This window comes from Bos indicus, chromosome 24 (assembly GCF_029378745.1).
Source record: "Bos indicus isolate NIAB-ARS_2022 breed Sahiwal x Tharparkar chromosome 24, NIAB-ARS_B.indTharparkar_mat_pri_1.0, whole genome shotgun sequence".
Lineage (NCBI taxonomy): Eukaryota > Metazoa > Chordata > Mammalia > Artiodactyla > Bovidae > Bos > Bos indicus.
In genome coordinates, this window is record NC_091783.1 from 46,955,208 (window position 1) to 46,973,016 (window position 17,809).

The 17,809-nt window shown below is 38.4% G+C and overlaps 1 protein-coding gene across 11 annotated transcripts in view; it reads right to left on the bottom strand.

The window, feature by feature from the left end:
- PIAS2 (protein inhibitor of activated STAT 2) overlaps positions 1-17,809 on the bottom strand; it is a 116,999-nt gene that overhangs the window by 57,877 nt on the left and 41,313 nt on the right. For all 11 annotated transcript variants that reach the window (XR_011563840.1, XM_019986640.2, XM_019986632.2 and 8 more), the window contains 2 exons: positions 14,655-15,129; positions 7,858-7,942 (listed from right to left, as the gene is read on the bottom strand). Coding sequence is in view for 10 of the 11 variants with exons in the window: in XM_019986640.2 (XP_019842199.2) it covers positions 7,858-7,942; positions 14,655-15,129 (560 nt within the window). In the remaining variant the exon portion in view is untranslated. The remainder of the gene's footprint in view (positions 1-7,857; positions 7,943-14,654; positions 15,130-17,809) is intronic.

The window sequence follows — 17,809 nt, forward strand, 5'->3', positions numbered from 1 at the left end:
TAATCTATCAGGTAAGGGATCAACATCCACCTGTTTATATAACATCCTATATAAACAGCTCATACAACATCAAGAAAATAAACAACCCAATTAACAGAACTGAATAGCCATTTTCCCAAAACAGAAATGCAAGTGACCATCAGGCACATGAAAAGATGCTCAACATTGTTAATCATCAGAGAAATGCAAACCAACACTACGATGAGTTATCACCGCACATGGGTCAGAATGGCCACAATCAAAGAGTGCACAAATAACATATGCTAGAGAGGGTATGGAGGAAAAGGAACCTTCCTCCACCGCTGGTGGGAATGCAAACTGGTGCAACCACTATGGAGAACAATATGGAAGTTCCTTAAAAAATTAGAGTCACCACATGATCCAGCAATTCCACCCTCAAGTATATATCCAGAAGAGACAAAAGCTGTAATTCAAAAAAAGACACGCACCCCAATATTCACAGCATCATTTACAACAGTAAGACATGGAAATAAGCTAAGTGTCCATTAACAGATGAAGGGATAAAAAATATGCACATACAACATAAGTCACAAATAAGAATAAAATAATGCCATTTACAGCAACACTGGGTGGACCAAGTAAAGAAACATTTACTTCTAAGTGAAGTAAATTAGAAAAAGACAAATATTATGTATCACTTATATGTGGAATCTAAAAAGTGATATAAACGAACCTGTTTAAAAAACAGAAAACACAGACTTAGGAAAAGAAAAACTTATGGTTACCAAAAGGGAAAGGGAGCTAGGGGAAAGGATAAATCAGGAGTATGGGATTAAATATACCACCATATATATAAAATAGATAAACAACGAAGATTTAAAGTATAGCACAAGAAACTATATTTGGTATAACACCCTACAATGGAAAAGAATCTGAAAAAGCTATCTATATATATGAATCACTTAGCTGCACACTTGAAACACAACACTGTAAATCAACTATCAGTTCAGTTCAGTTCAGTTCAGTTGCTCAGTCATGTCCGACTCTTGGCGACCCCATGAATCGCAGCACGCCAGGCCTCCCTGTCCATCACCAACTCCCGGAGTTCACTCAGACTCACGTCCATCGAGTCAGTGATGCCATCCAGCCATCTCATCCTCTGTCATCCCCTTCTCCTCCTGCCCCCAATCCCTCCCAGCATCAGAGTCTTTTCCAATGAGTCAACTCTTCGCATGAGGTGACCAAAGTACTGGAGATTCAGCTTTAGCATCATTCCTTCCAAAGAACACCCAGGGCTGATCTCCTTTAGGATGGACTGGTTGGATCTCCTTGCAGTCCAAGGGACTCTCAAGAGTCTTCTCCAACACCACAGTTCAAAAGCATCAATTCTTCGGCCCTCAGCTTTCTTCACAATCCAACTCTCACATCCATACATGACCACTGGAAAAACCATAGCCTTGACTAGAAGGACCTTTGTTGGCAAAGTAATGTCTCTGCTTTTGAATATGCTATCTAGGTTGGTCATCACTTTCCTTCCAAGGAGTAAGCGTCTTTTAATTTCACAGCTGCAGTCACCATCTGCAGTGATTCTGAAGCCCCAAAAAACAAAGTCTGACACTGTTTACACATTTATTTCCCATGAAGTGATGGGACCAGATGCCATGATCTTCGTTTTCTGAATGTTGAGCTTTAAGCCAACTTTTTCACTCTCCTCAACTATGCTGCTGCTGCTGCTGAGTCACTTCAGTCGTGTCCGACTCTGTGCGACCCCAGAGACGGCAGCCCACCAGGCTCCCCCGTCCCTGGGATTCTCCAGGCAAGAACACTGGAGTGGGTTGCCATTTCCTTCTCCTCAACTATACTTCGACTTAAAAAATTAAAAACGAAGATGAGCAGAGTAGGTGTGGCAGAGAACTGTCAAGCAATGGAGTGTGGACTTCAGATGGTATCACTAAGGGCTTCCCTGTTGGCTCAGATGGTAAAGAATCTGTGTGCAATGCAGGAGACCTGGGTTTGACTGCTAGGACAGGAAGATTCCCTGGAGAAAGGAATGGCTACCCACTCCAGTACTCTTGCCTGGAGAATTCCAGGGAAAGAAGAGCCTGGTGGGCTACAGTCCATGGGTCACAAAGTGTCAGACACGACTGAGCGACTAACACACTTTTACACACTTTAGGGTTTGTAAGCACAAAGAAGAAAAGACTGAATGGGCTTTAGAAAGATCAGTTGGTCAGCTGGGAGAGTTAGGAGATCATTACACTTGTATAGGCAGAAAATGAATGCTTCAAAGTTATTTAAACATAAATATCACACAATATGACATTTAGGGATAAAAAGTAATAGGACTAAATGACTGACTGGATACAAGGAGGTAGGATAAGGAGCAGGGAGCACTAAGCATGGTGCCCAGGTTTTAGAATGGTGCAGCTGGACAGATGGTGACCCAGGTAGAGCCAGTTATAAAATTCAGCCACCAATCACTGAGTGCTGCTGCTGCTGCTAAGTCGCTTCAGTCATGTTTGACTCTGTGCAACCCCACAGACGGCAGCTCACCAGGCTCCCCCGTCCCTGGGATTCTCCAGGCAAGAACACTGAAGTGGGTTGCCATTTCCTTCTCCAGTGCGTGAAAGTGAAAGTGAAAGTGAAGTCGTGTCCAACTCCTAGCGACCCCGTGGACTGCAGCCTACCAGGCTCCTCCGTCCATGGGATTTTCCAAGCAAGAGTACTGGAGTGGGGTGCCATTGCCTTCTCCAAGTGAGACAGTGATTATTTCTTCAACTTTACAGGCTGAGTAAATTAAGATTCAATAGGCTTTAGTAACCTACCCAGGGGTATATAGACATAAGTGGTTAAGCCAGAATTCACATTTCAATCAGTATGAACTCTAAAGACCATGCTAGCTTCCTAAAGGTAGAGTTGATTCAACTTTTAAATCCTGAAAGAGACACAAAAGGATGAACAGAGTAGCAAATTGAAAGGATGTGGTAGATGAAATGTGGGATAATATAAACAGGCCTCTGTTCAGGCAGATCCCACACCATTAACAAAATAGGCAATAGGAGGAAACATATACTAAGCAAAAATCTCTTTGAAGCCAGCTAATTTAAGAAAGAAAAGAAAAAAGCACATTCGTGGATACTATCACAGAGCAGTGAGGAGAGCATCACACCTTGATCTGGGGAACATGCAAGAGATGGCAGTACGAGAAACGGAGACAGCATGACTGCAGAGGCAGTGGAACCCAACTCGAGGCGTAGTGCTACAGCCAAAACAGAGCTGAAGTCACTATCAGTCTTCACAAGATGTGACCAAAAAACCCCAAACCTGAATGTATTCAAGCCTCTGGTTTAGACCTTATCACCATTATAGGCAAAGGGGACGGGATGGAGGCACAGCAGTTTTCAAATTTGCTGCAAACTGGAAACGCCTGGGGAGCTTTAAAAACTACTGCTGCTGGCTTCTATTTTCAGAGATTCAAATTTAATTGATATGAATGAAATCTAGGTATCTGGAGTCTTAAAAGCTCCCCAGTTGGATTCTAATACACAGCGAAATTTGAGAACCATAAGGATAGAAGTTATACGATACCACAAGAAGCACAATTATCCAAATCCACAATGTGTAATATGCTAACAGAGTCAAATGAACCACTCTTTTTCAAAGTAAGTGGTAGAAAGTACTGTAAGGGTAGAATCAGAACTCCTTAGAGAATTTATCCTTCCCACAACTGGGGCTTGGAAGAAAAGTTATGACCAACCTAGACAGCATATTAAAAACCAGAGATAATACTTTGCCAACAAAGGTCCATCTAGTTAAGGCTATGTGGAGACCTCAATTATAAAGAAAGCTGAGCTTTATCATGTTAACCATCTTAAAGTGTATAGTTTCGTGGCTTTAAATACATTTATACTATACCATCACTATCATCCATCCCGGAGACAGATGATTGAACATCCATGATTGAAAATTTTTACTGAAAGTAATTATTTAGTCATTCATTTTCTGACTAATTAATAACATTCACACAGTTCAAACTTCAAAGATACAGAAAAAAGATATAAAGTGAAAAAACTCCCTCAGCTTGGATCAGGGCTACCTGATTCCCCTCTCCAGAGGCAACTTGTCATGTATGTCCAGACATATGCTATACACTTAGGCAAATTACACACACGCCTTTTTAAGACAGTGCGTGTGCTTAGTCACTTAGTCGTGTCTGACTCTGCGACCCCATGGGCTGTAGCTTGCCAGGCTCCTCTGTGCATGGGATTCTCTAGGCAAGAATACTGGAGTGGGTTGCCATTTCCTTCTCCAGGCAATCTTCCCCACCCAGGAATTAACTGAGGTTTCCTGCATTGTAGGCGGATTCTTTACCAACTGAGCAACCAGAGAGGCCCCTTTTAAGGCTAACTAATGGTACATGTTATCCAAATTCCACGCTTTGATTTGTTCACTTAAAAATGTATGTTGAAACCTATTGACTAAATAACCTCCCTAGGTCAAAGGCCAACACAACACCCTAAAGAAGCTTGTGGTAATCTCTTCCACCTATAAATCAGCTCTTATTTGTCTTCTGTCCATGTGACACCCTGTAATGCCAACAATCATTTTATGTATATAACCCAGTTCATTAACTAGATAGACTGCAAGCAACTTGTGGAAAGGAGACATGCCATATAATATAATGCTGTGTAGCTAATAAACCCTTAGTAAATGTTCTCAAGCAAGGGATCATCAGTGAATACAAACAAAACCATATAATAAATGATATGGCTTGGGATATAAAATATAACTTTTAATTCACCCTATTCATTTCTTAGTTGGTTTTTTGGTACTCCCAAGCTTGAAAGTACTTCCAATATAAAAATTTCCTGCAATGTCTTGCCTCTAGTGAACATGTACATTCATTTTACTTCTTTGATAATTTTCTTCTCTAAAATTTCCAAAACCCGTATTATTTGGACACTAGGTCTCTTGGACCAATCTTTAGTACTGTCCCTTTTTTTCTCTTTTACTGTTCAATTTTGGTCCCCTTCTGGGGAGCTCAAATTTAACCAAGTCAAGTCTGAGGCTTTGCTGAGAGCAGTGACGTGATCAGTGGAAGAATCTAAAGTTGTGTCCCATACTATTCCGCCTAATAACATCATGTGCATCTTCGAGATGTTAGGATGTTTAAGAGAAATCCATATATTCTGATCCACGTCCTCGGAGACTGAGAATGTACACTAACATAAGAAAGACTGAAGTCTGGCTTTAAGAACTTTTGAAACTACCTCGAATTCAGAATTTCCAAAACTTAACTGCAGGACCTTTATTTTTTAAAAAAATTGTATTAACATCTCACAGAAGATAAGTGTTCTAATGAAGAGCTGAAAAGATGCAAAAAGACCTCTAATTTGCTCAATTCTGGGTTCTAAATTTTAACTCTACAATCCCAGAATATCATTTAACCTCCAGGAGCCTCAGTTGTTTTAGGCTAAATCTTTTTAAAGTCTTATAAATACATTAACACCAAAGATGACTATGTATTTAATTGGAAAAGTATATAGTACAGATTTCCTTTTCTGTCCTATCTTAGTTCACTGCTCTTAATAAATGTGTTTAAGTTTATCCTATTTTTTGAAATGGCAAAGCTCAGAGTACTTTTCATAACTGTTTTCAGATTTCTGCTAATTTTTTTGGTCCAGGTAACCATACAGCTCAGAATGGTCCTCTAGTTTATGTTCTTATCCCAGAAAAAATATTAATGTCCACATTTAATATAAAAAAGCCTCTGGATGATGAACTTTATGTCATTCTATCAAATAAATAAAGCCCTAAATAAAGTTTTTTATGTTGCTATATTTGGAATAAAATTTTCATTAAAAAAAAAAAGTACTGCCAGAAGTGACAAAAATTCAAAGGGGTTTTATTAAAAAATTAAAATGTTTTTCTAGTTGTTGTTCAGTCATTCAGTCATGTCCGACTCTTTGTGACCCCACGGAGAGCAGCACACCAGACTTCCCTGTCCTTCACCATCTCCCGGAGCTCTCTCAAACTCATGTCCACCAAGTCAGTGATGCCATCCAACCACCTCATCCTCTGTCACCCCCTTTTTCCAATCTTTCCCAGCATCAGGGTCTTTCCCAATGAGTCAGCTCTTCGCATGAGGTGGCCAAAGTACTGGAGTTTCAGCTTTAGCATCAGTCCTTCCAATGTTAACCCAGGACTGATCTCCTCTAGGATGGACTGGTTGGATCTCCTTGCAGTCCAAGGGACTCTCAAGAGTCTTCTCCAACACCACAGTTCAAAAGCATCAACTGTTTGGTGCTCAGCCTATTTTATTGTCCAGCTCTCACATATGTACTTAACTACTGGAAAAACCATAGCTCTGACTAGACAGACCTTTGTTGGCAAAGTAATGTCTCTGCTTTTTAATATGCTGTCTAGGTTTGTCATTGCTTTTCTTCCAAGGAGCAAGCAACTTTTAATTTCATGGCTGCAGTCACCACCTGCAGTGATTCTGGAGCCCAAGAAAATAAAGTCTGTCACTGTTTCCATTGTTTCCCCATCTGTTTGCCATGAAGTGATAGGACCGCATGCCATGATCTTCATTTTCTGAATGCTGAGCTTTAAGCCAACTTTTTCACTCTCCTCTTTTACTTTCATCAAGAGGTTCTTTAATTCCTTTACACTTTCTGCCATAAGGGTGGTGTCATCAGCATATCTGAGGTTACTGATATTTCTCCTAGCAATCTTGATTCTAGCTTGTGCTTCATCCAGCCTGGAATTTCACATGATGTACTCCGCATATAACTTAAATAAGCAAGGTGACTTATACACAGCCTTGATATATTCCTTTCCCAATTTGGAACAAATCTGTTGTTCCATGCCTGGTTCTAACTGTTGCTTAGGCAGGTAAGGTGGCCTGGTATCCCCATCTCTTTAAAGAATTTTCCAGTTTGTTCTGATCTACACAGTCAAAAGCTTTAGTGTAGTCAATGAAGCAGATGTTTTTCTAGAATTCTCCTGCTTTTTCTATGATCCAACAGATGTTGGTGATTTGACCTTTGGTTCTTCTGCTTTTTGTAAATCCAGCTTGTACATCTAGAAGTTCTCGTTTCATATACTGCTGAAGCCTCACTTGAAGGATTCTGAGCATGTGAAATGAGTGCAACTGTGCAGCAGTTTGTACATTCTTTGGTATTGCCCTTTCTTTGGGACTGGAATGAAAACTTTTTCCAATCCTGTGGCTACTGCTGAGTTTCCCAAATTTGCTGGCATACTGAGTGTGGCACTTTAACAGCATCACCTTTTAGGATTTGAAATAGCTCACTGGAATTTCATCACCTCCACTAGCTTTGTTAGTAATGATGCTTCCTAAGGCCCACTTGACTTCACATTCCAGGATGTCTGGTTCCAGAGTATTTATTAATATTTACCTAACTTTAGTCAAAGTATACTATGCTTACTTAAGGAGAAATGGCTTAACTGTTATGGACAGAATTGTGTCCCCCCAAAATTCATATGCTAAAGCCCTAATTCCCAATGTGACTATGAAGTTGGGGCTTTAATTTAAAGAGGTCATTAAGGTTAAATGAGGTCCCAATGGTGGAGCCCTAATCCACCAGAACTACCGTCCTTATAAGAAGAGGAAGACACACCAGAACACACAGGCACACAGAGGAAAGGCCGTGAGAAGAAGGCCACAGCAAGAAGGCAGCCACCTGCAATGCAAGCCAAGGAGAGCGGCCTCAGGAGAAACCAAACCTGTCAATCAGTTTTGGACTTCAAGTCCCCTGAAATGTGAGAAGAAAAATTTCTGTTGTTTAAGCCACCCCATCTGTGGTACTCTAGTACAGCAGGCAGAGCAGACTACGACACAAACATCTCAGAAAACACATTCCAAACTCCTCTTACCTGGATATGCATATCTCTCTAACTTGCTGAGGTGTGAGAGCAAAAATAAAAAACTTCTCTTGAAACCGCTGAATACTGCTTTGAACTGGGGAGGAAAAAAAAGAAAGGTAATATTCCAATAACAGATTCAATAATAGAAGAACCTACAATAACCAGACACTTATAATAAAGACTCTGCCAAATTCTGAAATTTTTGTTAAAATACACCAAAATGAAGTACTAAGCTACATGCATCTTGGAGTCATGAAAGTAAGGTCACTCTAAAGCAGGTTCAATTTTAAGCATTTATCATTCTTTATTGTAATATTCTAATTATAATCAAAATATAACACAACCCTTCACAATTGTTACATTTCACCCTTGACTACAGCATCTTCTAATCAAGTCTGAGGAAGTAAAAAAACTCTCCCCAGGAAAGCTCTGGTCAAGACTCGGAGTTTGTGTTTCTTTCTTTGTTGTGTTTCGTTTTCAACACTTTATACTCAATTACATGCACAGAGCATTCATTCAAGAGAAAATTTAAAACTCTGAAAACTTCTAAGTTGGGAGAGTTATTAAGACATAAATAATTTTGAACATACAGAAGATTATGCAGTTCAAAAGGATTATCTAATGAAGTCATTCTTCAGAAGTGTTATTTTTAAAAATTGAAATGTATTTTCTTCACAAAGAACTTTTCATAGTTTTACATTGACCCATTATTCAATGATGTTCTAGTACTCATTTAAACAATGAATGCCTTCAATTAACACTTAACTGAATACGCATCTAAATTCCAATAATCAATCGGTTACAATTATCACTAAACATTGCTTTATGAGAACGTTTAAAAATAATCCTATGCACACACCAAAATTTCATGAGATTTAAACAGAATATAGCAAACTTGAATCAACTGAAATAATTTTATCTTTACAAAAACAATCATATTAATTATCATCAGTGATGTTTAACACTAAAATACTTTTCATTCTATAAATACACTGGCCACAGAGATCATTTGGGGAGGGCAGAGTGCTGAGTGTTCATGCTTCCTGTAAAACAGTGGCTTTAATTCAGAATTATGAGTGAGGAGACTTGCTATCGATTGTTCAGTCACAGCAATCACTCCTTTCCTTCCCTCTCGCCCTCCACCTTCACCCCTGTCACCAGTTACTCATTAAGTTCTGTTGTTTTGCTTTGCTTTTTTAATTTTCTTATCAACTGCCTCCTCCCTATTTCCACTACCACCATCCTATCCTAGCAAAACCTAGAATCACTCTGTACAAATGAAGGGGCACCCGTGCCTCTGTCGGTCCCTCACCAGAACATCAGTGCAGAGTTGGTCATCCTTCGTAAAACTTTTTCATCATCGTTCCCCTGCTGAAAAATGCTAAGATCATCTTATCTCTGAATGAACCATGTCCAAAGTCCCTTATTTATAAGAACCTCCGTAACAATGTCTTTCCTCACAAACCTACATTTCCAATGTCTCCCGAAGTCCTGCTCTACTCAAAGCAGTTTCTTCACTGTCAGGACTCAGAACTGTGCCATTTTTATTTCTACTCCTTTGACTACTCAAATCTCTCCTTTCTTGATGTCTACTCTCCTATAAACTCCACTGATTCAGAGCAGGCACATTCATCCTTCAAATCTCCCTCAAGTTATCACTCTTACTCCAAGAACTTGATTAACTTTTCCATCCATTAGGCCAATACAATATTTGAGCTTTAGGTTCACAAATTACAGGGTTTCACCATACAAGCATATAAATTGCTTGCTACTTTTCCCTCACCTTAACATTCTCTCTCCAACTAGAGTAAAATTCCTAAAGCCCACGCCATACTTCTGACTTCTCTACAATCAGGCTACATGACCATATCCAAATTAAACCCTCACTATGTACTTGTTATGAGATTACATTTTAATGGCTTTACATTAATGTGTGTATCACTTTGTTATTGTTGTTGTTTACTCGCCAAGTTGTGCCCAACTGTTTAGCAACCTCATGGACTGTAGTCTACCAGGCTCCTCTGTCCATGAGATTTCCCAAGCAAGAATATTAGAGTGGGTTTTAATTCCCTTCTCCAGGGTATCTTTCCGAACCAGGGATCAAACCAACGGCTCCTGCCACGTCTCCTGCATTATAGGTAGATTCTTTACCACTGAGCCATCAGGGAAGTCCATTAACTGTTAACTATACCCAGAGGCTTAATGAGTATTTCCTAATATTCAGAAATTTAATACTATGAAAAGATACTGACCTCCATTACTCTGTCACCTACCAGACTGCTGCTGCTGCTAAGTCGCTTCAGTTGTGTCCGACTCTGTGCAACTCCAGAGACAGCAGCCCACCAGGCTCCCCCGTCCCTGGGATTCTCCAGGCAAAAACACTGGAGTGGGTTGCCATTGCCTTCTCCAACGCATGAAAGTGAAACGTAAAAGTGAAGTCGCTCAGTCGTGTCCAACTCCTAGCGACCCCATGGACTGCAGCCCACTAGGCTCCTCCGTCCATGGGATTTGCCAGGCAAGAGTACTGGAGTGGGTTGCCATCGCCTTCTCCGTACCTACCAGACTACAAAGATTAAAAGACCAACAATACAATGTGGATAAAGTATAAGGAAAATAACACATTCATACATCATTGGAAGTAGAAACTGGTACAATGCTTTTGAAGCAACTGCCAAACTTCTCTATAAAAGCTGAATATCAAAATATTACACAATCATACTCCTGGACCCAACAAATCCACACCAAGGCATTTACACTTTGTGAATATGCAGTGCGAGTATTCAGAAACATATGCAAAAGTGCTGCCAGCAGCAATGGCTGTAAGACTGCAAGAATAGTGCCCAAGACACGTTATACACTAAATACTTCTGAATAAATAACAACTGGAAACGTACATCAACAGAACACTGGCTCAACTGTGGTACATCTACAAGAAAATAGACCTACTATAATCTACAGATGCATAATTTATTTCTAAGAAATACAGTCGAGTCGCCAGTCCAGGTTCAACGCACGATACTGGATGCTTGGGGCTGGTGCACTGGGACGGACGACCCAGAGGGATGGTATGGGGAGGGAGGAGGGAGGAGGGTTCAGGATGGGGAATACATGTATACCTGTGGTGGATTCATTTCGATATTTGGCAAAACTAATACAATATTGTAAAGTTTAAAAATAAAATAAAATTTAAAAAAAATAATAAAAAAATTAAAAATGGGGAAAAAAAAAAAGAAATACAGTTAAGACTGTCATAGCACAGAACTCCAGAAGATGCTTTTCACAGTAGATTCAAGCAGAATAATGCCCTTCTCCTTCCACCAGAAAAGTGGCACAGTGGCTCTGTGGTTAGAAAGGGTTTTTTTAATAAAGAAAAATGAGAATTTTTTTTTAATGAGAAAAAAAGATGACATAATATGCCAGAGAAACAGTTAATTACTGATAATGACTCTAGCTGAGTAATAACTGTGGCTACGAGGGACTCTTCCTTTCTGTTATGCTTCCATGTCTGAAGTTATCAATTACCAGCATAAATTACTTTTGTAAACGGAAAAGCAAAGTGAAGAAACTTTAAGGAATCAGACTCAACACTTTGAAGGTATTTCATAAAATATTAAACACTTCGATACATCAACATGTAGATGCTTAAAAAGAGAATGAACAAAAAGAGCTAGTCACAGACGAATATATACACAGTATACCACACACATTTCAAAAGCAAGTTAAGTGAACATTAGTTTTTCTCACACATATATGGTAAAACAAGCAAGAGGAAACACAAAATCCAGAACAGTGATTTAACTCAAAGAGGAAAAGGCAAGAAGGTTTCAAAGATACTGGCAATGTTCCTTTCCTAAAAAATGGGTAGTGGTTTCACAGGTTTTCATTCATAAATATTCTTTATAACAATGTCTTTAATATATTCTTTTATACAGACTGAATACACACAAATTTTTTTTAACGAGAAAGGACTTCATCATCAAAGGAAAAAAAAACAGAAGAAACAGAAAAGAGGAAAAAAAGACAAAAACACTGCTAGTGAAAGCAAAAGCAAATGAGAATAGCTATTTAAGGGAGAAGAGAAATTTTATTAATTTGTTTTCAGATTAGGGGATAATTCATTTGTTACAGTAAAACCTCAGCTATAGAGAAATTCATATAGTATTATTGTAGACACTCACTTTCTAGATGCAATAGTCTATCATTTTAAATGCTAATTTTATTTAAATAATTTTAATAGAAATAATACCAAATTGCAAAACTATATAATAATGTATCTTCTTTTGTGGAGACAGTCTTGTTTAGCATCTACAGATGCACCCTGCTGTAACAGTGAATCCCTCACTAAGGGGCTATTGGTTTCAACGTTCCCAAGAGGTTTTGGAACATTTTTTGACTTTTCGGTTGGCTTTTTTTTTTTTTCCTATGAGGGCTCTTCCAGTCTTTCCCATGTTGTTAATTAATTCTTGCTCAACAATGTGTTGATGGCTTAGAAATCATCTAATCAACTGTATATTAAATCAAGAATACACAGACTGGCCGAAGGACGCCAAAAATATGTGCTCTGAAATATGGTTTTGGATCTCTTTCAATTCATAAGGCTTTCTACTTCTCATTTCCCAAATCTAAGTAGGTTTCTCCATAACAGTGTTCCAAATAAATGGATTTACCCCAAATTTTTATTTTTACAAGTATTTTCAACATTATATAACCAAATCATTAAAACTTAAAAGCAATTCCTGAATGTCACTGCATTGCTTTAGACAGTATGAAACTAGCCTTTTTTAGATCACTGTTTTATCAATCTAAGAATAAACATTAAGAAAATAGTTTTCTTTTCTTTCTTAGGGAAAGCAGGATAAGGAAATGTTTAAGCCTTGTTTTAAAGTAAGAAATCAGTTTATAAAGTTTACAGAAACAATGATAAACAGGACTCCTGAAAAATACATGCATCAACAATTTTTTAGCTCAGGAGCAAAAGATTATAAGTCCCAAGGTTATATGTATTTCTTACATTCTAATGTAAACTATGAGCAAAAAGCTGGTTTTCTTCTTAATCACTCTTCAACACAAAATGCTTCCAGTATTATTAACATCATTAAGTCACATGAGATACAAAAATTTTAGTAAATTTATAAAAAGCCTACTACCTTCCTTTAACCTTACTAAGGTTAATGAAAGAAAAATTTACAAAGAACATGGAAAAGTAACAAAATTCCTATTTCTGTTTCTGAACACAGGGAAGCATGAAACACGAAGCACTCCATGAAGCCTCTTCAGAGTTTGCCGCCTGGTGCCCCACTGATGCCAGGGGCAGAGAAGACACCTTGCTGCGTCCTTTCTCCGTCTCTAGTCATCTTCCTTCCAGGCACTCAACCTTCCACTGGAACCAGGACCCCAGATGGCCTCTTCTTCTCAGTCCTGCCTTTAACCATATTTCTGAGGAGTCCCTGGAGGTAGGGTCACCTACACACACTACTAGTCTGAATCCTTCTCCAAACACAAAGAAATAATTTTGCAGTGATTGCTAAGAAACATGTGAATGAACCATGATGCTACATATGTACACTGATACAAATCAAAAACCATGAAAAAAGGAGAAATAAATTATGGAAACATTTTAACCAGATAACGAACCTGGTTAAAAATGAAAGTAAAACCATAAAAGAAACAGTTAGCTAATACATATTTTAAATGTTTGTTCCTGTTATTAATTTGAAAAACGAAAAATCTAAACAAGATACAAGCTGGAAGAAAAACCGCAGTGAGAGACAGTCTCTCGTTTTGTGGAATTCAAACTGGCACAGCTGTACTGGAGACTAATCTAACACGATGTTATCAAGAGTCCTGACTATGATGCAATAATTCTGCTCACAAGACTTTGTAAAAACAATAAAACATGAACAAATATAGAATCCTTATTTCAGAATGAATGTTAATGAAGGGATAAAATACATTATTCTACCTGCCTGGTTCAGGTGTGCTAAACAAAACAATGTAAGGAGCCCACCACTATCAGGCCATGTTGACCCCATTAACCTCAAAACTTCCTTCTAGCTCAACCGAGATGTACAAGTATAATCCTATACAAAATGAAAAAAGCATATTAATATATTTAAGAGAGTTTTCAAATGACTTGAAACAAAAAAGCGTTTTTCCTAGGATGGACAGGAAAATGATCTCCCAGCCTAACTCTGAAATGTCATTTCCCAAGCAATTTATCAACAAATTCAAATACCTCTGTAAATAATTTCATTAGCCAGGAGGAAATTATGCCATTACAGCACAGAAGTCATCAACTTCTGTGGTAAAAATGTGGTGAAAATTCTGAGGTAAAAACGTGTTGGAGTCACATGTATCAATGTCTAATAATATAAAATTTATTACGTTTTCTGAGCAGTCACTGGTTATTAAACAAAAAGCTAAAATATGTGGCAAACTGTCACCTTAGGAAAAATTTAAGTAAAAAAGATTTCTTGCAAAAACAGTTTAAAAAGCTATGCTGAACAGAAACTAAGTCTCTGTAAAAACAGTAAAAATATCAAAAGGCAGAATCACAGGCAATAAATAAGATTTGTGTCTGTTCGTATACACCCTGAAGCAATTTGAGTTCTAAGCTGTAAGAAGGAAGTTTGATCAATGAATTAAAGTTTTATGCCAGATTTGTCATGGTTGCCCGTATTTCTTTTTACCTGTACATTTAAGCATTTGGCATTTTAATGCCTTGATTTTATAACATGCAATTCAGTCAAGCCCTCTTGCTTTATTCACTCTCTTGTCCAGAAGAAACGGATTTCTCTAACACTTACCTAAACTCGTGGGCTTGATGAGAACATCAAGGACATCATAAAAGGGTAAGTTTTTTAACTGCACATCAGGATGGACAGGAGGGATTGGGGGAGATGGCTGCTGCATCTCAAATGCGGGTTTAGTATCTTGAAGCAGCACAGAACCAACAGGAGAGGACGGAGAATGAGGTGTAACTGAAGTGGAAGGCAACGCGTGGATTCCAGCCACAGCCAAGTCAGGTTCTACAGGTGAGGAGCTACCATCCAAACTGAAAACTGGTGATTTGATTGCAGATAAATCAGAAAGGCCTTCGAGAGTCCGAGGGTATCGGCGTCTATACAATTCTCGGATTTTAATCTGAACCGCAGGGCTGCAGCCACTCTTCAATAAATGCAACGCCCTCATCAGGAGGTCATGCTTACGTCCACTTTTATTCCGTCCGGCAAAGCCTAGTAACACTTGTAGTTCAGAAACCCTAAAACTAGAAACCATATTCTAAAAGGAAAGAAAAAAAAAAAAAGGATATAAGCCAATAGCCTCAAACACATAAAAATGCTATCTAAAATATACTATAATTTCAGATTTTTCCAACATTGTTAATATCAACTGGCATGTGCTAGTAATCAGTATTTTCACATATCACTTACAACTGTTAACTGTTTCTACCACCACCACCCTTCCCCGCAATTACATTCACATTGTGGTTTTAATTATGTTTTGCTGTTCTCAATTTTGGAAATCTATAGTCTGTTGGTTTCTGTTGACCACTTCACTATCTATGAAATCTATAACCAATGAAAATACTCCTTTTCACAGTGTACAATACACAGTGTAATGTTTATTACAGTATTATCACCAATTGAACAAAAAAATTTAAGTTTCTGCAACAATGTACCTCTGAAGTTTCTGATGCTAAGCAGGAAAAATCCACAAAAATCAAGACAGAACCGTAATCCAAAATCCAATAAATTTTTCACCCCAACTCCAATATGAAGGGACAACAGGGTTTCCCAGAGATGGTAAAGCCATCCCTGGGTCGGGAAGATGCCCTGGAGAAGGAAATGACAACCCACTCCAATACTCTTGCCTTGAAAATTCTATGGACGGAGGAGCGTGGGAGGCTACAGTCCATGGTGCCGCAGAGAGTCAGACACGACTGAGCAACTTCACTTAATCACTAAGAAAATTAGGATTTTTTTTAATACTAAAGATAAAAATCACATCATCTTTATTCAGCAGTCAAATTCCTAAAATGACTGAAATTCTCACGTGTAAAACAAGAACTCTGTGGTGTAAAATGAAGACTATATATAGCTGTTCCACATTTCACCTTGTTATTTATTCAACAAACCTAGTAAATTCTTCCTATCATTTACTGCGTGTGTCATAAACCCATCTACTTATGTCATTTTCAGATTCTGAACTTAGAGGTAAACCACACTTGGGTCAGCTTCACCTGTACTGGCCGTACCGTACAAGCACCATGTGACCAGAAAGAGAAGCAAGACCTGTGTCGTCCAAAGCCTTTTCGGAAACCAACCAGCCCCCCTCCTCGGCACTGCATGCCCTACAGCTGCCTGGGATGCCTATTCAACCTGGTCAGTATGCAGGGGCCATACTACAGTTGGCAGTGATTCATAATAATTCCTCTGTTTTGCACTTTTAAGTGTCACTGATAGCCCAAGAACAACTGCTAAAACTCTTTAAAAAAAAAAACAAAAAAACTCTTCTTGGTATTTAAAACAGTTGTTAGGAATACTTGCCAGTTTTCCAAAATGCAAACAAATTTAAATATATCAAAGTAATCTGAATGTATATGCTGTATCATAATTCTACTTCAAATACTGTCTCCAAATTTCAGATTGTACAGTCAGAGAATATTACATAGTAACCCCAGCAAACACTTTATACTCTTGATCAGTGCAATTCAATAGAAATGGGAACCACATATATAATTTGAAACTATCTGGTGACCACATTAAAATACGTTTTAAATTTACTTTGATAATATGCTTTATTTAATCCAATACATCAAAAGCATTATTTCAACATGTAAACAGTGGTTGCAATTTAAACATAATTTTTTTTTTAAGTGTCAACAAATCTTTTTTCATACTAAGTTTTCAATATCAAGTGTGTATCTCACACTTGAGTACATCTCAGTTTGGACTAACCCCACTTCAAGGGCTTAGGGGAGGAGTATGGATCTAAATCACACTCTAACAGCAACATATATCACAAGTACCATGATCATTATATTTTAATTTGTTTCACCTCCCCCATGGGTAAAAGGAAGATTTAATTTATCTTACCCTACCCTTGTGCTCTGGCCACTTGATGCAAAGAACGGACTCACTGGAAAAGACCCTAATGCTGGGAAAGATTGAAGGAAGGAGGAGAAGGGGACGACAGAAGTTGAGATGGTTGGATGGCATCACCAACGCAATGGACATGAGTTTGAGTAGGCTCCAGGAGTTGGTGATGGACAGGGAAGTCTGGCTGCTGCAGTCCATGGGGTCACAAAGAGTGACCATCAGTTCAGTTGGAGTGACTATCAGTTCAGCTGGAGTGACTGAACTGAACTGATCCCCTATGCTCAGGACAACAAAGATGGAAAACAAGAGAATCTGGGGCCTATCTAATGGCACATCAGTTAAGAGTCACAGTTTCAGGCATATAAAGACTATGACAGCTTTTCAGGAAGTTTCCTCCCAAGCAAGAAATGCAATGCCTCTTTCCCAAAGTCGTCAATCTTAAAAAATACTTCAACTGAAATCTACTTATACTACAGTAGCACAAATAACATTAAATCTAACACTAGCATTAGCTGAACTAGTTGTTAGGAGAACACTAACAACAAAAACAATGAACAATGACAGTCCTACAGACATACGCTACCTGTGAGTCTTTATAAAGAAACCAAACTAACTCAGAATTCACAGCATCTCTCCTTACCCTTATTTTCAGGTAATTCTTCATTTTAAGGAAACTTGTTTTACAGAAATGACAAAATAGACCACAAGGCATTCTAAAGCTTGACTTTCAAAAAGGAATTCCTGGGAGGTCTCATAATACTTATTTTCAATGGGAATTTTATTTGGCAAAGAATGCTAATGTACTTGGTCTAACATCTATTGTAAATACACAAATGAAAAAGAATAAGGAGATGGAATGC